The 23424-nt window shown below is 43.8% G+C and overlaps 2 protein-coding genes across 2 annotated transcripts in view; both read left to right on the forward strand.

The window, feature by feature from the left end:
- The first annotated feature begins 3540 nt into the window (after positions 1-3540).
- LOC142953053 (cysteine-rich venom protein TEL1-like) lies at positions 3541-5410 on the forward strand. The gene is made up of 8 exons (XM_076095120.1): positions 3541-3612; positions 3754-3757; positions 3866-3984; positions 4195-4285; positions 4601-4743; positions 4827-4921; positions 5077-5159; positions 5283-5410. Exons 1-8 carry the CDS (start codon positions 3541-3543, stop codon positions 5408-5410), a joined length of 735 nt encoding a protein of 244 aa, XP_075951235.1.
- An 8949-nt stretch (positions 5411-14359) lies between these two features.
- filip1l (filamin A interacting protein 1-like) overlaps positions 14360-23424 on the forward strand; it is a 32560-nt gene continuing 23495 nt past the window's right edge. The window contains exons 1-3 of the mRNA XM_076094605.1: positions 14360-14683; positions 15083-15256; positions 15369-15547. Coding sequence (XP_075950720.1) covers positions 14360-14683; positions 15083-15256; positions 15369-15547 — 677 coding nt within the window. The remainder of the gene's footprint in view (positions 14684-15082; positions 15257-15368; positions 15548-23424) is intronic.

Genomic DNA, 23424 nt, shown 5'->3' on the forward strand with positions numbered 1-23424 from the left:
TAGTGCTCCAGAGTTTGCTGTGGAAATTGTGCAGGATGAACTGTGGCTTTGTGTAGCTCATCCTGAAAGTGACGTGCTTTTATTTCAAAATATCCTCGCATCCTCTTTTTTAGCATCTTTCTACCTGAATCACCGGTTTGCCGAGAAATTGTGCACGACATGATCTAGAAACAAAGGTCTGCTGTCGTCTAATGTGCAAAAGAGATCCAAAATGTATTCCGAGAGAGAGCTGGCTTGAAGGAAAAGTTTCCACCTGATGTAGGCCTACACGTTGCACTGATGACTCATAGTGTAACAATGCACCGATCCTCGGCCAAAGAACAGGATCGCAGCACAGCGTGTACGACTAAAGTACACCGATTATTCTGAAAGAGAAAACATGAATCAGCTCACTGAGAAATGTTGTTTTGCTGCTTGGAAGCAGCTGAATATTAAAAAAATGCTAGAGAACAAGCCAGAGAACCTCTCCCTCTGGGGTTACCTTGGGACATCTCTGTCTCTTGTGGTACAAAGCAAGCGATCGATCGGGTTATCAAAATCCTCACACTGTGTGCTGAGCTGATGAAGCGGCAAATCACAGACGTCTGAGCTCCGAATGTGATTAAACTGACTGACCATCGCAGGCAATATTACAATCACCTCACTTCCCCTCAAGACATTCCTATAATGAGATCTTGATCCCCCGTAATAGTGTGCCAACAGGAAGCGGCGGGGGACATTTTGGATGCACAAACTGCTCATTATAAACAAATCACATCTACCTGTTTGTTTGGAAATTCAATACAGTCCACCAAATTGTTTTGCTGATTGGCATTATCCTTGAGACTGTGGCACACTGTAGTGTGTGTATACAACAGCATATGACTTGTGAAAAGACGCAAGCATGACTCAGCGCACATCTTAATGAGGCGGTTGCTGGGCAACTGGGCTGGGGGCAAACCTGCGGGGACAAAAAGATGGAAGGAAGCAAAGCCTACATTTAATTATCATTTTTAGATCTTTGATGAGTTCAATTGAGAGTTGTTCCCTGGATGAGGAAGTTTAAATATAAGGTGTTTTAAGGAAGCTATAGCTGTGCTCTCCCACAATGCACTTCACCAACAGCTCCAGGAACACTTCAGAAAAAAGCAAACTATAACAAATGTGATTTTTCTTCAGAGTGAAGCTAACAGTTCCATCAACTCTGACATCTGGAACACACAGCTGCAGATGAACTGATATTAAACTTCCTCAGACGTCAGTGTGTTGGTGTCTGGAGGCGGTGAAGAGACTCACTGCTGTTAAAGCGACAGCTCCGAATTCCTCCTTTAAGTTCATTCAAACTCTTCATTTTGGAATCTCAATTACAAGCCGACTGTACTTTGTGATTTAGGCTGATCGGTGGGAAACCCCTTCATCACTCGATAAATGAAAGCTTGGCAGCTGAAGGACGAATGCAGCAGACTACAGTACAGTTCCCCGATGCCTCAGCTCTTGCCTTGGTCTCGCTTCTACTGTGCAGGGGATTGGATGACCCCTAATTTTAGCCCGGAGGTTTGTCAGCTACTGGACAGATTGGATTACAGGCTAAAAGGAGGAGACGCAGCAGTAATTATCTTAGGAGATAATAAGAAACATCATAACATTTCTGTTTAGTTTGTGACTTCATATTGTATGTCCCCAAAGACAGATTATTTGAGTTCAAGCTCAAGCAACTATTCTCATTGGATTGTGTTATGATCACATTTCATGTCCGTTCAATAGTTCTGGAGATATTTCTGTCAAAGCCACAAATGTCAGCCTGCTGGAGGCGCTAGAGGAAAAGCCAGATGTTCACCGAAGTAAGTTGCCTTCATCCTCTGGGAGTCAATCAAAAAAAAAAAAAGACTTTTCAGTCCAGACTGAAGTGGTAGACTGACCAACATCGCCATCTTTATGCTGGCTGACGTGATTACTACGTGTTACCTGCCAATTAATGATGCATATTAATGTATATGCATGTATTGATATACACTTCAATCCAGATTTAATTCTAAAACTTTAATATAATACAGCTTGGAGCTGACTGTGACTGTGATACCTAGAGAATTACACACTCTGAGTCAACACAGGACTCAATGACTGACACTTCTGAGTTAATCTTTCAGTGAGAGGCAGGTTGTGTGTGACAGCATGTGGACCAGATGATGGATGCTGTGACCCTGTAATTCTCTACAGTCTGTCACTACTCTGATGGGTGGACCTACTGAGAATGCACCAGTGGATGAATGAGTGCATGCTGATACTTCTTTCTTTTGTCGTTGTCTATCTGAAGGGGAACAGAGTATTGCTAGTGCAGCAGTCGCTGTTATTCTTTTCTTGACGGACATTAAGGGAAGGGCCAGAGGTTATCTGAACAGACATACTCGGATATAATTATTTCTATACTGGTTGGTGAGACGGATGAGCACATTTACTTCTATAGAATAATATAACGCAATTACTGCAGACAAAGTGGCAGCCTGCTGACCAGCTGACTCTCTAATCTGCAGTCAGGGGCCCACTGAGCCCACGTTGCTTTGAGACGTGAGAGAATTAGGAATCCTATTTCTATTGTGTGAAATGTTAAATCCGTTGGGAGAAATATGGTTGTGTTTTGCACTTTCAGGCCACTGAACCAAACTAGCCCCAAAAGTTTAATAAACACACCCGAGTTGTCAAAAAATAACTCAACAAATATGCATTGTTGTTGAGGACAAAAACTCCAAAAGGCCACTCCCAAAACTAAAAAAGTGCTGCCCTCTGCTGGCTGAACAGAGCCAAGGGTCCCAAATAAGGCTCCATGCAAGCTCTGTAACATACAGAATTATCATTAACAGAATGTATGATGGACACTGGATGTTAAGAATCACCATTATCCACCGAATAAAGAGAATAAAAAACAACTTCCATATAATACGCAAACTGCCAGCGACGCCGATATTGTTTTCACTATGTCAGTCTGTTTGTGCCATCGTTGTAAAAAGTACAACTACTGTAGCAGGAACGTCCACAGACGAGGTGCGAGTACTTTGTCAGGACAGAAAGATAGCATCATGCAAACTGCAGTCAAGAAACTTTACAGGTGTGTAGTTCAGAGTTTGAAGATGGGTGTCATCCGAGCAAGGGCACCCGAAGTACGGGGGTAAGACGTGGGGAAGGGGCCATCAGCCACTTTACGCCCCTGGTTCGCGGCTGCTGTGATCCCATCACGAGATTGACTCTAGCTAAATCTTATCAATGCACCCAACGTTAGTTTAACCTTTTCATTATCAATGTTTAGTTTAGATAGCATGTCCCGTTTGACATTGCGCACCCTCTCTTAACCTTGCCACATAAGAAGGTCATGCCTCTTTATCACAGTTATCATGGACACGTGTGCTACGTAAACACAGACCTGCAGCTTTCCATACCTCATCAAGGGCATCTTACAGGTGCCACGTTGCCCTCCAGTCTGTATGTTAGTTTGTCACGTGTCGGTGCGGTGCTGCGTATATAAGCGACACCTGTGGCTCTTGGATGTTACCAGTCCTGGACTCAACGATGACTACGTACACTTTGACCGTCCTGTGCGCCTTGGGCGTCTTCGCTGCCTTGGCCTTTGGTTCCAGGCTGGTAAGTGACATCAATTTTCATCTCTAATAGGAAATGATATTGACTGTTGTGTTACATTGTCTTAAAAATCGTTATTTTTGCTACCAATGTGGAATTAACCAACCATTCTTTCTCTCCCCTCTCTGAAAACCATACCTGAAGGGAGGTGAGTGTTTGAAATTATCACTATTATATTATCATTAATATTACTATTATTATTTATTATGATCATACACACTCACACTTCATAAAATCTTGTTTTTTGGTTGTTTAGGCCCCGCAGAAGAATCCACAAACTTGTCCACAGTCCAAACTAACCCGACTAAGATTGTGAACAAGCATAACCAACTGAGAAGAGGTGTTCAGCCTACTGCTAGCAACATGTTGGAGATGGTAACATCCTGATGATGCATTCAAATCACTTCGTAATTTCAAAGGAATAGTGTGCTTCACTGATTTTGACTCTGCGCATTGATTCTCGTTGGATCGAGTGCTTGATTTGAGTGCTCCCTCGTGCAGCATATGAGTAAAAGATAAAATGATGCATATGTACAGTACTGGTCCATGTATAGTACCGGCTGATCCGCCCTCTGCTCCCCACAGAGCTGGAGCAGCGAGGCTGCAGCCAACGCTCAGAGATGGGCCAACACCTGCTCCATGAACCACAGCCCGGAAAGCAACAGAGTGATCAGCAGTAAGTTCATTGCTCTGTTTTGTTTTGCAGCTAGACTTTACAAAAAGTCAGCCACACTGTCATTCTACAAACACAAGAACCTCTGTATTATTTAATTGTTTGGGGGGGGAGGTTGTATAGCTCGTAACTTAATGTATGTGAGTCACACATAAAGTGGCAAAATGTCCGGGTCAGGGTTCAACTAAATGTCCTGGCTCCCCCAAAGACAGTGTGCAGTGAAGACGATCAATTTCCTGTGTGATCATGTGTTGAGTGCACATGCGTGATGGTCTTTATGAAGACTAAAGTACACCTCTCTCTCCTCGTTATCTGCAGCTAGCGGCTGCGGAGAGAACCTGTACATGTCCAGCCAGCAGGACTCCTGGAACGACGCTATCCAGGACTGGTATGACGAGGTGAAGGACTGGCGCTACGGAGTGGGATCTACCAATGGAGGAGTCATCGGACACTTCACACAGGTGCACTGAGGCCTGAACAGCACTTATTAATTATGACTAACTTGCATTGTTATGGGCCAACACTGATCCTGTTCTCTGCACAGGTTGTCTGGTACAGGTCCAACAAGGTCGGCTGTGCTGTGGCCTACTGTCCCAACTCTAGTTACAAGTACTTTTACGTCTGCCAGTACTGCCCACCGTGAGTACAATACATTTTTCTCTTTTTTCTTCTTCTACACATCACTGAATAGTCATTAAATAGTTATTCAGGGTGCTTTTCCGCCTGTGACATGTTTGGTCCTGATATATATGTGCATTGCAGTTTAATATTTGATGCTTTGGGCTATTTTACAGCGGAAACCTCCAGTACTCTCGCCCCTACACAACAGGACCCTCCTGTGGTGACTGCCGCAACGCCTGCAACAAAAAACTGTGCAGTAAGTGGCAAACACTGAACCTCCTCATCTATTTTAGGATGCTTGGTGGACTCTGAATAGTGAGCGCTCCTGGGTTATGTTTAGTTTTATATTCACGCATCTATTTTTCTCCGTCTCTTGCAGCCAACCCCTGTGCCTACACTGACCAGTACAGCAACTGTGCTGAACTGAAGGAGCAGTGGGGCTGCACAAACAGCGACGTGGCCTCTTGGTGTCCCGCCTCTTGCAAGTGCGAGTCTGAGATTAATTAAATGCCACATGTGGCTCTGACTCATCAGTCAGCTTCAATAAAATATGCATTCTGAAGCTTGTGTCCCTCTGCTGATTTCTGAACCGGTCAAATAGCCTGAAGTATTAAAACCAGTGATTAGAAGGGAGAACACATCTAACTCTTTATAGCTAATGTCTGTACTAATGAGAACACCCTTTTATTCTCCTCCTGTGGAATCCAGGCTGCATGAATTCCACAGGAAGCTGAAAAAAGGTAACTTCCTGTTAGATAAGAAGGCAACCTGACTTAAAAACATCTGCCGGTGTAGTGGCAATATTTACCAGCTGTGACAGCGAGTGAGTCTGTGTGTGTGTGTGTGTGTGTGTGTGTCTTATTGGCTAAATGTGGTCCTGGAGACACCTAATGTAGCAGGAACTACCACGGAAGAGGTTTCGGGTACTTTGCCTGTGGACAGAACCGTGCAAGATTCACAAAACTCTACTGGTGTGTAGATGAGATCAAAATGAAGGCCACAGATGGGTTTGGTCCGAGCAAAGGAGCCGGAATTAAATGGGTAGAAAAATCTGGAGAGCTTGATCTAGTGTCGCAGCCGGTGTGATCCCTTCGCAGGATGGTTTCTAGTATTTATGGGTCCGGGTTTGTCGGTAAAAGCAACGTGTTTGTGCCTCGTATTGCTATTCTTTTGATGTGTTTTTGTCTGTGTGTACATCGTGGGTCGTGGTGTCAGGACAGTGGGGCTTGTAGGTGATTTGTCTTCTCCCCTGGTGGCCCTTGTGGTGACAGATCACTCCAGCTATTCACACCTTCCTACCATTGGATCTGTCTGGACACACAGGACACTTTGGAGGGGGGGGGGGGGGGGGGGGGACAGAGGATTGGATTTTAAAACAGGGAAAATGATCTGGATGTTTTTAAAATGTTGCCTAATCGGGGGGAAACAACTCTTTCTATCAACCTGAACGAAGGCAATTTAATTTCACAGGGAACACAATTATGCAGCTCTGGCAGCGCTTCTTCTTCTCTTCTTTTTTTTCAAAGAAGTAAGTACTCGGATCACAATTTAACAAACAAATAGTACAAAAAAGCTAAAGAATCAGAAGCAGTTTTAGTTGTAAATGACTTTAATATTTATAGACGAAGCCAGCCTGCCCCTGAACCGGATGACCCTTCTTATGGTGTGATGCGTGTGATATTACTATCGCCAACTCAAACCCCATCCTCCCTTTCTCATCATCACCTGCTCCTAAACAGACAAGGTTACAGTCTGATGACGCTGAGCATGGAGCACCTGCCAAGGCATGAAAGTCGATACAGGATATCAAATATATTGGGCGTGTTTAGAACATGCATAGAGGCTGGAAGCGGAGTCCAGCAGGGCTATACATAGATGCAAAGAGCAACAGTGAGAGAATGAGGTCCACTTCATGTCCTGATTTACAGAATTACTGGCCCCATTAAAAAGTCACTTGGTCTCAGTTCTGGTTGAGAGGTCGCCGAACTTCTGTGCTGCTGTCTTTGTTTTCGCCAGCTTGGCCTTGTTAAATGTGAAGACCTTGGCACGAGGTAAATCACTAATACACTGTGAAGACTTACACAATTACAGATGTTAGTCATGCACACACACACACACACACTGTAAAACGCAGCGTTTGGAGCCAGCCATGAGATCATGAGAAAGACATTCTAATGGCAACACTGTTGCTCAAAAGCAGACCAACAACCAGACAGCAAGTGTGTGCGTGAGAGTTTACACATGCGCTACAGAAAGCGCGTATGCGTGGCCACGTTTCATGGTTTAACGTCAGACCTGGCTCTCCTCCCACATTGTAAACTCATGCAAATGTCTGCTGCACTTATTGTTACTTCACTTGGTTGTTTGAGATTCATTGCTCCCACTTCACATCTGAGGAGCTGTATCTCTGTTGATTTACTTCTGCACATATGGAACCTATACTGACTTTAGAGTTTTTAAGTCGTAATGGCAACATGGCGCCCCCTGGTGAAAGATATATGTTCTTATATGACAAGAGATAACTAAACAACAGATCTATAACACGCACAGTCCGGTGTGTTAGGACGACTGCTGGCATGGATTGGTCAATTCTACGCGCACGAGCAAAGTGTGTTATCGTTGCTTCATTTCCAGCTGGAAGACGTCTCTTGACGATGATCAGATGTATAACTGCACAGTGGAACTACATTGTTGCTGAATACGATCCCCGTCTCTGAGACATGGGGGAATTGTGCTAAGCTGACACTGTTTCTGGCCACTCCAAATATTTCCTGGGATTGCATCATCTAGCAGAGAGGGGGGGCCTTGATGCCTTTTGCACCACACCGGCATCTGAACAGAGCTCTGCAGCTTTTGAATAACAGCGTGCAGGCCTACGTCTCAGCTGAAACATCTCTGTTTGTCAGCTGTGGACGACTTCAGAGCAGAGGAATTCCCAAAACCACTGCTCTTGTTGATTTACGGTCCAGCAGCGGTAATGCTCGCGGGAAACATCTCCGACGGTTTTATGGCGCCTCGTCCGACCTCGAGGCCTGAAGGCTGATCGCTACCTGTTGCTGCAGCAACCCCTGCTCTGTTTGTAAACATTTCACAAGCCTCTTTTTTCGGCTGGATGATGGAAACCCCTCCGGCTCTGCGTGCTACTCTCTGACAGTCACTCTTTGGGTGCTGTTAGCATTACTGATGCATTTAACACCGTTTAATTACAGTTACAGTGGAGCAACGCAAGTAGAAACACTACGGCTCTATTTAAATGTTACAGCCTGGTCTCAATAACTCCCACATCTTCTTCCAAAGTATTCAACCTACAACATATTTATGAGCACTTAATATCTGAAACCACTCACACACAATACGTCTGTCTGTTTGTCATTAAGACATCACGGTGCTGTTGTATTTATAGATGGCTTATCTGCTGTATTAATGGGCTCTGAAAGCTCACCGCCTGTAGCGCTAACAGCTGAATGCAAAACTCCTGCACCGTAAAAACAAGAACATGCATTATATGGACTCTTTTATATTGTTCTCGCGCTTATTTCAAGATGCTTTCACTCTGCCGAGCCAACACAATGTGAGCCTTCCACTGAGCCAAAAAGGAAAAGTGGCAATTTTGCATCTCAGAACTTCCCGACCTCCTTTGGTTCTGTTAGTTTGCAGTCTAATCATCACTGACATTACGTTTAACTTGCTGTTTTTGTCTCTCTTTCTGCTGCTCTTTCTGCGTGTGGCCTCCGCATGCATGCAAAGACATGAAAATGGTTGTGAATAATGATGTGCACGGATGAAATGTGTAATGTGTAAAGAATTACGGATGAATAACTGATGCCATGAATAACTAATGCGATATGCAAGCGTGTGTGGTACATTCACTGCAAAGCACAGTACAGATAGATATATATAGATATAGATATACATAGATATATAACAGACATCTGAACTGTTTACTGCCACTGAACTGATAACATCAGAGGGTGAAAAACTGTCAAACACCAAAAACGGATATTCGATGACACAGTCCAGTGTGACCTCACGCAGAACTAATCCTTAACTTTAGGCACAACATGTCAAAACCAGCAATTCTCTCAGGCCCCAGACTAATGTGCTCGGATGCTAACCAGCGTTTGGGTATGTATCCATATATCGCATATATCAGCTCCTCCTAATGCAGGTTAATAGTTGTTGAAAAGACAGCACTGCATGTCAGAGTGTATCCGACCGTGATTTTGAAAAGGTTTTACAAACGTTAGATAATCTACTCATGCCACCTGAAAGCATTTAGTCCTCAAATGTTGATTTAAACACCAAAGTCCCCTCTTTGAAAATGGTGATTTAGTGGACGCTTTGTGTACAGTAAACTGCATACAGAACCTCCAAAGGATCTACTGCAGCTCCTCCATCTTTCCCTCCCCTCTCTCCCCTCTCTCTGCTCTCTTTTGATCTGCGTTTCTCTCCCCCTCAATCACATTGACAGCAGCATGATGTCAGGCTGCAGGAATTCACTCTGTAATCTGTGCAGCGGTGTGTGTGTGTGTGTGTGTGTGTGGGTGCGATGCGTATGTTACTGTGCGTTACTGACCACACAGGCTCCTGTTTGCATGTGTATGTGTTTCCATGCATAGTAAGTGTGTGTGCTGGAGAAAAGAGGGGAGTATTTCTTTTTTAGCACACCTGCTTCCTCACCTTTCACCTTCTTGACATTAACGACCCTCCCTTTGCTTCGCAAACAGTGAAGTCATCACTACCTTGTTTTAGCGTTCAGGCACAGCGAGGGCTGAGAGTGTACTTAAAGGTGTATCGACAAAGTTTGTGTAACATCTGGGAAATGCTTTGTGTGTGTGTGGCAGGGGTGTGGCGCTGGTTTAGATTGTGGGTCCCAACAGTCACAGAAGAGATCCAAATGCCCCAAAACAATAAGCTATATCGCTTTCTGAAGTGTTCAGCTGTGTGATAAAATGACTTGATGGCTGTTGTAGACGGACTTTATGAGGGTTTATGAGTTAGTGACTGGCTGGCAGGCATAAAAACTCTTTGAATGAATGAGCCTTTTGACCTGGTAGCTAGTCAGAGAAACGATGGTGGTCTCGGCTAGACAAGTCCAAACTGCCAACTGTTTCCAGGAACAGTTTTGCTTTTGGCTTTGGACATTGTCTTGACTGCTTAATGAGAGCACAAGGTAATGGAAGGGCCTCGGGGAAGGAGGGGGAAAAGGAAAGAGAGCTTATGAATGAATAAGCTGTTTTTCTATTAATATTGCTAATTTTGAGTGTAGCTCTAGGGATGGCAGTGGTCCACCACTTTGGTCCGGACTGAAATATTTCAACAACTATTGGATGAATTGCTGTGAAAGCTTGGACAAACATTCATGTTGCCGGGAGGATGACTCCCAGCAACTTTGGTGATCCTCTGACTTTTCATCTAGCGGCATCATCGGGCCAACATTTTAAACTGTCCAGTACTTTAGTTCATGACCAAATTTCCATCAGACGCCGCTGTATTTTGTGTCATCAAAATGTCATCGTGAGCGTTAGCATTTAGCTCAAAGCAGCCTCACAGAGCTGCTAGCATGGTTGTAGTCGTGATAAATGGAAAAGAGCTGCTTTGCCTCAGTGTGTGTGTGTGTGTTCACTTGCAAAAACCCTGATCGTCAACAAAAGCATATATAAATGTATGCATACCTGAAATGAAAAGTCATCGGAACTGTTACACCAAAAAAATACATTCATTAATCCTCCCTGTTTATCAGGCTTGTGCTTGAATGATTCTTTTCAATTTCAGTTGACTTAACTGCCAAAACCTAAGCAGCCAAGTCCCTTGTATAAGATCTGAGCACCTGTTAATCATAACATCACTTTCTGGCACTGATCCCCGCTAACAGAATGAAAATGATTGTCGTTTATTCAAGCTGCTCTGAGAAAAAGACGCCCCACACTGGCTGGATGGGATTAGTAAGCACGGTTAAGTCATCTCTGGGCCGTTTGACACATGTCACACACCCGTTCATTCATGCTTTTATTGTCCATGAGTACTTCAACAGATGGAGATCATGATGTATTAATACTGCGTCAGAAGCACAGGTACAAACATGATAACTGTAGGTTGAAAGTCATGAGAAATACTGGACTGTGTCGATCAGGTCTCCAACTAAAAACATCTTTCCAAAGACGTTTTCTCAAAGACATAAACGTGTTCACTACCATTAATATTTATGGTTCAATCTGCTAAAGAAATGCCCCATAAGGCTTCGTCGGGGTTATTCAAGGTCTCGCGCCCCAGATGGTGGCTAATTAACTTTGTGTTTTGGCAGTTTTGTCTTCACACCTTCACCAAGCTGACGACATAGACAACACGACGCGGTCATGGAGTAAATATGTGCGCACACAGCGTACACAAGCATTTTAAGAGCCAGTGTTCCTGCCTCCTCCGGCAAAGGAAATTTCCAAATTGCATCTTTGCTTAAGCTGTGCTTTCATTTGGCACCGTTGGCTTGCTGAAGTCTGTTTACACCTTTTTTAAATTTAGATTTGGACTGTAAAACTGATGAGGTTTGAAGCTCTGCTTCCATGTAGGTCTATCCACTTAAGTCTGAACAGTTTGCTTTTGTTTTTCTCACATTCAAAATGTTTATTATGGGTCTGTATCTGTCATAGCTTCAAATAAAAGCTCATTATGTTAAACTAATCATTTAGGTACATTAAGTGTAATTACGGCTTTGGGTTGATCTCATTAAAATCTTCAAATGACAAATTGGTAATGAAAGAAAGGTGTTTTGAACTACGGTCAAAACACCTTTCAGTCCATGAACACAAATCAGAAAAGCTTGGGTCAGATTTTCTAAACTCTTGCTCACCATTCCAGTATTTCACTTCTTTTCAGGACCATCAGGAGCGCTCACCAGTGACGTAACACCGATCTCAAAACTATTCATTCGACTCCGACCACGACAGTAATGGACCGAGTTGGAGATCCGTCGGATCCAATACGAAGCTGTTTTCCTGTCCCCTCAGTGAACCATTCTATGAACTATGTGATACATTTCTGATCTATCTTGGAGATTCTGCAGATACGCGATACTTGCACATGTCGGACTCCCGGCGGGGCCGCGTTACGCGTCTGCGACCCTCGAATTTGTTGCACAATCTCTGCTCACGTCTGTATCCAGCAGCTTTTTATCCATGCGTGTGTCAGTGTGAGCATCTGTGTGTGTGTGTGTGTGTTGCATCATGGCAACAGGCTGCCGTTGTGCAGGAGTAACTGACAGCTGATTTAATTATGTGTCTAGTTACTCATTAGAGGGGTTACATACTGTTCTAATGAAGGGAAGGTTACAAACATATTGTACATGAACGATATGAATGTCCATCACCTACATCTGTACAAACACACACTGTTCATTCCATCGCCTGTAGCCCCGATCTCTGACTAAGTCGATGTGGAGTCTGTCTTAGACTGCAGGGAATTACCTCAGCTCTGAATCATGTGGCGCCTTGCCGAGAGTGTGCACAATGCAGTCACTCAGCCATCTTTCTTACTCATAAACTGTCAGAGGGCCTCACACGGAGGCTGCACACACACTGCAGGAGTCTTGCACATATTGTTTCGCAAAAGTCCAATTAGGAAATTTAGGTTGGAGTGGTGAGATCTTCGTTCCTGTCTCAGCGGCAACTGCACTGAGGCTGAAAATATTAACTTGCAAAGTAGTGCTGGAAGAAGTATCTTTTACTTTAAGTCCAGAGTGAAGCATTTACGATCGGCGACCTATTAGCAGGAATGTAATAAAATATTTGTGACTATATTTGTATCAGTGTGTGTCACCTGAAGCTAAGAAGTTGTGTTTTTGTTAGCTTAGCCATTCCTGTCGTACATAGGGAGCGGTTCCTCTTCACGGGGTTCGTCATGGCTCAAGAGATACTTTAGCGTTTTTAAGTTACCTAATGGCCAACGAATCATCACCATTTACGAGCTTTTAGAACGACGTGGAGCAATTCAACATTCATCTTCAGAAGTAAATCTAAGATCTACATGTTTTGTGTGTTGCCTGTCAGATGACAATTCTTGACAAATGACAAAATGAAAGTCAGGTACTGTTGTGAAATTCTGTCTTCAGCCAGAACACAAACCTTTGAGCTGGAAACAATTTGATATGATTCCAAACGGATGGATGATGTAATGCCTTCTCTCACATCAAACACTCGTACAAATGAGTTTCAGCATGTTTTCATCTCAGTCCTGCTTTGCCTTTTGAATATATTTACTTTAGCTGAGCATAACGCTGAAAAACGACACTAACTTGACAAAGGAGCTTACAGTTGCTTTGCCCGCGAGTCTGCAGCTTACAGCGTTCATCTATTTATCATCTTTTGATTTATCTAAATCAGTGAGTCACTGAAAGGCCCATTCATGAACCAGATGTCACAAAGACAAACTATACACTCCAAGCAAACCTTGGTAGGAAGCCACGATGCTGTTTATCTACTCTGATGTCACCGTTTCTTTTCCGATCACTCACCGGGCTCAAACACATCGGACCACCTATTATCATCTGTAAAAAAGACAAAGTAGGTACACAAGACGACCACAGCGCTTAAATCCTCTGGCGGGACTGATTTAAGCCGCCCTTTTTTACCGTCGAAAATGACACATTGCGTGAAAATTCATTAACCGTGAATGACGGTTGGCAACGTTGGGTAATTCATAACGACAGGACTTAAAGTCTGGGGTCCAAAAAAGAGACTTTGTGGCATATTTTGCCAGTGACTAATGATTGACAGGCAATGACGACATGCTGCTGCGCTATATGTGTAACTGTACTTAGGTCTAGTTTACGGCTCAGCACGGTGTGACGAGATCCAATTGCACGTGCATGAAACAAAAGTTATGTTCAGACATGCACAAACTCCAAGGATTTACAAGCACAGACGTAAACAGTTCTACTGCTTCTGGACATGTACCTCACAGTACATGTCTGTGCTCACTGCGGAGGGTTTTTCTTATTTCTTGGGATTTGTCGGGTTTGTTTGAAAAATAGAAAAGACGTCAATGAGTGAAGCAGTTTAAGTAAAAGTGGCATCCATGCCCAGTAATGCCTGAATCATCTGGCCAGAAAATGTAAATCAAGGTATCTCAGTCACACAGTAACTCCTGGAAGGAAACAAACATCACAGATTGATTACACATGACAGTGTAAGAGCATCTGAGACTGTTCAGCGTTAGTTTAAGCCCTTAAAAGTCAAGGTCATGGATTCAAATGTGGCACATTATGTATTCTGTTTGTTGTGTTGCCTCCGTTTTAACTTAATGCAAAGATAAATAATGCATTCGATTCACAAGACACACAAGACTAATGCAAGACACTTAGACACTAACAGGAGACGTGGTGCAGTGTGTGCGTCTGGATGAAGGATATAAAAAAAACAGCCTCATTCTTCGATCTTCCATTCGTTCAACAGGTCGAGGAACATGCGATCCCGTAGCAACAGTCTGGAGGACATAACCAAGGTCAAGGCGGCGCAGCAGCAGGCGGACACACGCAAGCGATCTGTAGAGCGAGTGGAGCCCTCGGGAAGGGCCGAGCGCCGCAGCCGACACCGGGAGCCGCCGGACGACACCGGCACCATTCAGCGGAATCGCAAGACGGCCAAGAACAGCACCTGTGCTGGTGGGAGTGAGAGTGGGAGTAGCAGCGCCAGCGGAGCTGCGAAAGCAGGTCGGAGGGAGAAGGGCAGGGACCTTTCCCGAGATGACCTCGTCTTTCTACTGAGCTTGCTGGAGGGAGAGCTGCAGGTAATCCAGACTGGAGAGATGACTGGGCCCTGGGAACAGCAGACATGGCACTGGCCCCAGTCAGACATAGAGTCAGACACGGTGGCTCAGTGGGCACTTGAGAAAGACTAAAAGCCTGTGTTAATAGACAGCCAACAGCTGAGGCTACTTCCTGTCATTCCAGCTCTGGATCCAGGAATCAATCAATGTTATTGTATGATAGGAACATGGCAAAGTCTGCATTATCACTGAGGTTAAAGAAGCTAGATACAAGGTAGAGAAAAGCAAATATATATAATATTTAAAAGGTCTCTCCTGCTAAAACGTAATCCTGCTGCTGCATATTTGAAGTCTGCTGTTTGTTAATCCTGTTTCACAAAGTTGAGTCTAACCAAATGCCCCTTTCTTCCCCCACTGCAGGCCAGAGATGAGGTGATCACAGTGCTGAAGGCAGAGAAAATGGACATGGCCCTGCTGGAGGCCAAATATGGCTTTGTCACACCACAGACAGTCCTGCAGTCCCTGCAGAGGGACGCCATCCAGGGCAAGGCTGACGTCTTCCAGGAGGACATCTACGAGAGGCCCATGGTCGAGGTAACACCAACTCTCAATTAAAAGACTCTATATAGGGTCTGAAACACCCTCAGTGACAGTGTCACAGAGCAGTCCAGATGTGACAGGTGTTTTCTATGTGCTGCCCCCACAGCTGGACAAGTTAGTGGAGAAGCAGAGGGAGACGCACCGGCGGATGCTGGAGCAGCTGTTGATGGTGGAGCAGTCGCACAAACAGGCCCTGTACAAGCTGGAGGACGAGAAGAGGAACCACGGAGAGTTCATGAAGAAGAGCGACGAGTTCACCAACCTGCTGGAGCAGGAGCGCGAGAGGTCAGTGTACGAGTTAACACCAGGAAGTCACTGAGAAAAGATGGCAGTCTTCCAACAAAGAAACTACGACTGATGCAGCGCTCTTATTTCATCCGTCATCTCCTCTGCCCTGACGGTACGATGCGTCTTCATGCGTCGATGTCAGCATGCTCTTCAGAGCTGAAGTGCAACCGAAGCTCAGAGGCAGCAGCTCAGAGCGAGGCACACTTGACGATCAGATTGTCTATGCTGCCGTTTTATAACGTGTTAAATGAGGTGGAAACGCGTCTCTTCTGTGGATGTCAAATACAGAGCAGTCACTTGCAGTGTTCTGTTTACTGCTTCCTCAGCAATATCACACACACACACACACAAAACTCACCATACATTTCATTTCATAACGTAACATTTCATATCGTCTATCACCTCATTGCACTTTAGCCGCAGCAGAATGTTTGAGTTGGACCGGCGGACTGTGTGACGGCGGCCTGCGCTTTGTCACCGGGCAGATCAGGAAGGAAAAGGCTGCCATGAAAAATAGGCCTCTGTCCAGGGTCCAGCTAATTACCGCGTGAGAAAAAGCGAAAGATTTATATGACTGAGAGGAGAGCAAAAAAGAAAAACGAAGCTAATGGCTCTGAGAAGCATCAATCACTCTGCATGCTCAACAAGACGCCAGATTACCAGGGAAATAGTTGATGAGGGTGTATATTTTCAGCCTCAGGTTCGACAGCAGACGTCAGCGTGAGTAAAAGTACATAGACGCAAGTATGTGTTCAGTATGTTGTCATCTGTCCTCAGCAGGTGGACGTAACGCTGATTACGTAGCTGAGTGCAGACTTAGGCGTGTGTCATGTGTAAAGGTATTAGGTGTGTGTGCAGAAGGTGTCCTCTAATACCTCATTCCCTCCCTGAGATGTTTGTCCAGACAACCCTCGCTTGAGACTACACCTCGGTATCGACTATAAGGTTACAAGCTTGTACTAATACCAGTACCGTTTTAGTGATGTCCCTGTGTTCCCAGAACAAAACTAAATCAGACGCAAGCGGAAACAAACTGACTTATCTTTTAAAACTTGCAGTCCAGCAGCCAATAAAATTGGGGATGAACTCCCATGTGCTGTCAAAACCTCCAGTGCTGATCACGAAAAACGTTTTAACAAGAAGATACATTTCTTTCATGTAACAGCCCACTACTCCTCTAAAGATGTAGAGGTAGACATGGCATCAAGGCAGCCTCGGGAAGAAACAAAGAATCCCTGAGGAGCTTGAGTAAACGGCATTTCAGTCCTTCACCCGAGCACAAAACCCAGAGTTTGTTCAGCGGCTTCTGTTCTGCTCTGCACTCCGTCCAAAACATTATTACAGAGGGCTAGAAAAACTGAAAACCCCAAAATAGCTTTGCCCTTCAAGAGGAAACTCTACTTATCACTTGTTTAAGGAGAGCTGAAGCAGCTCTCTGTGTTGTGAGACCGGCAGCCACGGCTCGACACGTACAGTACGAGAGGCACCAGGTCGCACTGGGCTTTAATGTCACTCTGGTTAATGCGTTGTTGAATGATGCAGTTTAGCTGGATATAATCATTTCCTTTTACTGGGTCCTGGAAAGTTGTGCTCACATCCTGGAGTAACCTGGAGAAAACCCTCTTTAAAAGCACACACTCGCGCTGTACAATTATAAACATCCCTCCTGCTGTTGCCTTTTCTATTCTGACCTTATATCATAGCAGGGTTTTGACTCCGACTGCTGACTGTTTCACCCTGGAAGCCCCTAAAAAGCAAGTTAATCTGGGCAGGGGGGCTGGGGGGGAGCCCGGCTCCCCTCCGATTAATTGGCGATCAAGCGGCCGTCCATGAGTGATGACCTCATCACGCGCCAGATACTGCAGGAGCAGCAGGGGTGTGAGAGCGAGAGCGGCATCTTAACCATCAACAGATGTTACCTACGACATGACTTCAGCGCGCACGCGCACACACACACACACACACACACACACACACACACACACACACACACACACACGCTGCGTACAGCTTCGCCACAGCAGGCATTTTGCTCGCCTTTGTTCTTCTGCACAGAAACTCGTTTTATGACCATCTGTATCCTCTGATTTCATGCATAGCGTAACAAAACTTGAATCCCGGCTCACGTTCGGATCATACTGACTGAAGTCAGTGTGTGGGGGAGTTCAGCTCATGTTGACATGTGATGCACTGAACCCAGAGAGGCCGCGTGGAAATACGAGCCCCCTGCTATCGTTACCCTTTAAAGCTACACGAGCTGATGTCTCCGGATGACAGGAACGGGAACATGAACTTGGAAGCGCGGCAGAACTGCCGTGATGTAATGGCAGTAAAATGCACACAGCGTCCTCATGTTTACCAAGCCAGCTGGTCTGGGATCATTTTATACTGAAGGGAGGCAAAAGGTCTAGTGTTGCTGAATCCAGGTTTCTTTGGATGGAAGTCTCACTTGCATGGTTGACATTATTGCCAATATGATCCTGGGCTACACGACAGCTGAAACATTTTGAAATCAGATGTCTGTGACTTGTTGAATGTCACTATTTCAGCAACATTTTATGATTCACATTAATAAAATGTGCGTACTTTCCCACCATTTCCTGTATTTTATCAGTCATCACGCTTGCACAATGCATCAGGGCCTTCATGAGCGTGTTCAATAGCTGTGAACCTGCCATAGAAACAAAGGGTGTGATGGGAAAACAGTCCGCAGAGGATATGAAACAAACGTGTTGACGTAATGTACTGGCACAATAACTTATAATCAGTATTTATTATTATTATCATTAGGGGGGAGCACAGTAGCTGCTAACGTGACACCGCACTTCCTCGTCTTAATGATCTGCAGGGCACACAATATATCTTCATGCCATCTGGTTGACTTAACTGCAGCGGTGGTGACGTCACTAGTGTGGATCCGATGGAGAACATTCTTCGGCGATGTCCTCACCATCGCTGAGATACTTATTACCCGGACCTGCCCTGTTCTTTTGAAACACAGCACAGCGATCTGTAATTTTTTTGGGGGGTTATTAATTATTACTGTTCCCGTCTCTGCCGGTTCACCTTCGAGGTTGTAAACTTTGCACAAAAAAAACAGTTATACAGTGTTTTAGGAAGTTGTCAAGCAGATGTTTTTGCTGTTTACACACATATTCCAGTGCGTGCATGAGCAGGATCTGTCTTCACCTTTGCGTTGTTAAGATATCAGTACTCCTAAAACTGTTGGTGAGGAGACAGAAATCTGCCTCATTCATCAACTGTAGCCGACGTGTGATTGCTGAGGAGCACACCTGTATTCCTCCCAAAGATGTCTCAGCCTGGTGCATTTTATACATTCCTGCTCAAAGCCAGCTTCAAACTTTTTGATATGATAAATGAGAAGATGAGATATGTTTTAGGAGAGATTGTCTGGTCAGTTTCAAACTCAGACATTCTAAACTTTCGGGAAACATATGTTCTGTTTGTTAAATGTTGGTACAGGAAAAGCACGCGTTTTTGAAACCTTTCCTTTTATGGGAAGGAAAGCTACTCCCCGCTCTGACTGCAGCATATGACGTGACTCAGATATTTGCAGTTGTACTCTTTTGAAGCCCCACCAGCGTGCCCCCGTGTTGAGGTCAGGAATCACACCAACATGACACATTCAGCGACAGCCTCTACGCACACACACACACACACACAACGTGCAGCCACTTCTTCACACTCGAAACACATTCTGACAAATGCGTCAGTTCATCGCTGGAGTTCTCCAAAACGTTATGAGAACGTCGTCTAGTTTAGACGACAAATATGCAACTAAACGCTGACTTTATGGACAAAGTGAATCCAGAAAGAGAAGGGCAACACAGAAGGAACGACGGAAAAGACTTTGCAGTGCACAGATTTATGGGATAGCTGTTGATGTCACGGTGGCGCCGTTGCCAGAAATGATGTGATGTTCTGGCCTTCATGACAATCATTAGAAAAAAGGTTTCAAGAAGATTTACAGCTGATGTGTTCATAAAGGAAAATTGGATTTTTTTCATCAGTAGTCGGTGGTGGAAAGTAATTAAGTACATTTATTTCAACCTCAATAAATGTCAGAGGGAAAGACTGTATTTTCTAATTAAATGCATTTATTTGACAGCAACATTTTGATCTAAATTGTTGTTCTTTAAGTAGTCCCTGTGACTTTAACAATAAAGTATATTCTTGCGAACTGCTGCAACTCAACAGTCACAACTTAAGTTACTGGTGATAACAAACAGCGGCACCTGTGTGATTGACTAGCATTGTAGCTAATGTGATTAAAAACTAGTTTAAAAATACCAATACCAAGTTGGAATTTTTCATTAATTAATCAATCATGAAGTTAACTTTGCCTTGATCATTTATTTGATAACACAAACATATTTAACGTCTCAAAATCTCAGTTTAAGCATCATTTCATATCTTCTCAGCTCCTTCAACTGCAGTCACAGAACCGTGAGGCAACGTGCTGAAGGCGCTGAATCTGATTGGTCCTCCTGTGTTCGTTCTGAGCACTGATTGGCTTCACAGATGGAACTTAATTGAACCAAGTTAGAGAACTGCTGTATCTAAAATCACTCCGTATTTACTATATAGGGCACCATATGTACTGTCAGTCACCGACATTTGACATCATTATGCAACGTAGAATTAAATTTGAAGTTCAGATTTGGGTTTTGGGGTATGATATACAAGTATTGATGGGATGGGAACATGGAATGCTCTGCTTGTGTATCTAGACACTCGTCACTATCATTTCCACATCGTAGGAAAAACTGAGTGGCCACTGACCTAATTTGGGCTGGTCAGCCAACACTCCTTCTTCTGCTTTGGCCAGATAAGGAGCAGAACGCTCCACAGTCTCCTCCACCTCTGGCTCATTTGTCTGACTCTACTGTGACAAGGCTGATGGTATTAACACAAGGCAACTCATCCTCTTTTTCTTTCCCTTTAACCTTTAAAGCTGTTGAACTGCACAACGTTATCTATAAACTGTAAGACACTGACTCTGCCTGCAGAGTGATTTATTTGAAAAACTGTTTTCCTTCCGTTATACCCTTTTCCAACCAAAATTCGAGAACAGGGTTAGTAAAACCAAGACAGCTGTTGTCGTCATTTCTTCTTTTTTTAATATCTGTTACTTATTCAGTCCCTCTTTCAAACTCTCAAACCAGAGTTGATTATTGGACCAGTGGAAAGACTAACAAAGTTTTATTTTGTGTGTTTTATAATGTTTTTGTTTAGTCATGGAATTATTTCACAGCTAAAATATGAAGGTAATCTTAAGGTGCACCAACACTCACAGATGCAGAGCAACTCTGCGCTGCAGATGTGCCGGTAGCGGTGCATCAATAGATGTCAGAGGGCAAAAGGCAGTAACACAAAACAGACACCACGCACATAAAAGCGTATTTTTATGTGTGCACCCTTATTTAAAGTGTGTGTGCGAGACTGTCAAAGTATTACTCCGCTACATCTGCAAACTAGGTGGTAATTAGGCCCCGAGAGTCGTCATTGCATGGCGTAATGTGATTACATCTCCCTGACAGAATGCAGCGATTAGACCTCACCGACCACAAGGACGCGAGACTCGCTGCTCGTTATTTTCCAACCTTTTTCAAAACTTGCTTTAAAAGGAGAGAAGCCTTAAAATAGAACTTAAATGCTGTACTGTATGCTATTTCTGTTCTGGGAAAGTCTTTTCACTGGTTTTGTAGAGTAAGTGTGGAATAATTTGAAGAAATCTATTAAATCAGCTTCTCGTTTCACAGACAGGAGTGCAGAAGGTGGCCAAATAAAGGCATATTTTCTGCTGTAACACTGTGGGAAAAGTCATTTTTCTAACCAGTATGTATGTTAAAGTGCATTTTTCTGTTTTTAAGACGTGTAAGCCTCAGTATGGGGCTGCGTTATCAGACTGGATCGTGTCTCTGCAGTGACGTGGTGCTTTGTTGATGGCAAAATGGCATCTGTTTGACAACACATGAAATATTGCAGTCAAATTGAGCCACAGTGTTCTTAAGACGGATTATTTGTAACGTCTGTCAGCGTTTGGAAAAAAAAATAAAAACAGAAAGAACTGAATAGTCCACTGGACAGAGCTTGACAAATGATTCTGGTGACTGGGAAGCTGCACGAGTGACGAACGAGCCAATCTTCTATGTGTGAAAGGAAATAGCAGCGAGGGCGGAGGGCCGGGGTCAAGGAGTAAAAAAATGCAGCTAATGTAGAGTTAGCATGACATTTCTACGCTTGCTGTGAACCGTGCGGGGCCTCTGCCAGAGCTGGAGACAGCGAATGATGGCGGGACTCAAATTGCAACAGGCAACGGAGAGAATCCAAAGAACGACATCCGAGCTTGACATTGCAGAGGATACATTGACCCGCCAGCGAGGGCTAACCTCTCCGATTTACCTTCTTCTCACATTTGTTCTGGCAGACACCTTGTTGAGTTACAGCTTGGCAAAACATGGTCAAAGGGAAGCAATTTTTCCCTCCCGTCCTGTCAGGCTGCAAGGAAGCGACAGCAAGAAACTTGCACATTACGTCCTGGTAGCTGGCAGCTGCAGCGTCTGAACAATGAGCCTGTGCCTGCGCTCGCAGCCAACTCGGTGTCGAGATAGTGAGTGAAATATGGAGGGAGGGAAGAGCCCGCCTGGATCTGCCAACTCAAATGTCTCATTGTGGGGAATGGGCTATCTGGACGTGGCCTCGGTGGATTGTGCAAACAGGGAAAGTGAATCAATGTGGTGACATTTCCCCCCTTTTGTTTTGAACAAAGACAGGATTGCTGCTGTGCTGTAGCAGGCCGTTAACATGATGGAATATATAGTAATTACATATTTGGTATTCAAACGCCGTACATGGATTGATTTCAACACATTATGTAGTTGTAAGCAGGTCATTTCTAAGTATTTATGAATGTATTTGTCAAGGATTATTATGGTGTGTAAACAGTTAATGGATAATTAATAATGGTATTACAAAGCTGGTGTTATATTTATGGATACTGTATGCAGCATGATAATGTGTAAAGAACACGATTATAAATGTGCTCTAAAATGGACTCACGGTCCACTTACTACATTTGTACCAGAGCTTTGGGCCACATTGCATAGATTCAACAGTGGGTGGAGTAAAAAAACGTTTTTTAAATGAAAAAATATATACTTCAATAATAAATATAAGTATGATACATACTTCATTATATTGATAATCATTAAATTGTTTATACACCAGTTATGGAAGCTTCAAGTCATTATATACAAACTTAAAGACTTGATCTCTGCCTGCAACATAATAATAATAATAATAATAACAATTAAATAAAATTAATTATAAGCTAAATTAAATAACCATTTTATTTTTGCTTATAAATACTAAATGGGGAGATAAAATAAAGTGTTTAAGAATATATTACAAAAAAGGTATTCTGGCAACACCTTGGCAGATGAGTCCACTCAGGACGTTTGTGTCAGCGCAACTCATGACCTCATATCCTGTTTCAACCAGTGGGAGGAAGAGTCATTTTAGCCGAGCCTTACAGGCAATAAAACCCTGCCCAGGGGACTGTTTTTGGCACAAAAAGAGGATTGCTTTCAGTTATCTTTTTTTTTTTTCTCTCACTACATTACACAATGGAAATCGTTGCCTACAAGTCCTCCCTCTCATTCGGGAAGTTCACACCCCACCACACGTCACTCATCTTGCTGTATAGGCAAAGCAGTGATTTATGCTTTTCACCTCACCTTAAACGACAACACGGCCTCAACAAACAATACAACACAAAATAGAATTTTATATTTTTTTTACCTTCTTAACCGTATTGGAATATGTATATTTATTTTTAGATAAATATTTTG

Source organism: Anarhichas minor, unplaced genomic scaffold, assembly GCF_050575085.1.
Source record: "Anarhichas minor isolate MPS153535 unplaced genomic scaffold, ASM5057508v1 ptg000018l, whole genome shotgun sequence".
NCBI classification, from domain to species: domain Eukaryota; kingdom Metazoa; phylum Chordata; class Actinopteri; order Perciformes; family Anarhichadidae; genus Anarhichas; species Anarhichas minor.

Bases quoted from the DNA above. Each gene is read 5' to 3' on its own strand.
- LOC142953053 (XM_076095120.1), top strand. From the start codon at position 3,541: ATGACTACGTACACTTTGACCGTCCTGTGCGCCTTGGGCGTCTTCGCT. The intron at 3,985-4,194 runs GTAACATCCTGA...TGCTCCCCACAG, and splicing joins CTAGCAACATGTTGGAGATG to AGCTGGAGCAGCGAGGCTGC. The intron at 4,922-5,076 runs GTGAGTACAATA...GCTATTTTACAG, and splicing joins GTCTGCCAGTACTGCCCACC to CGGAAACCTCCAGTACTCTC.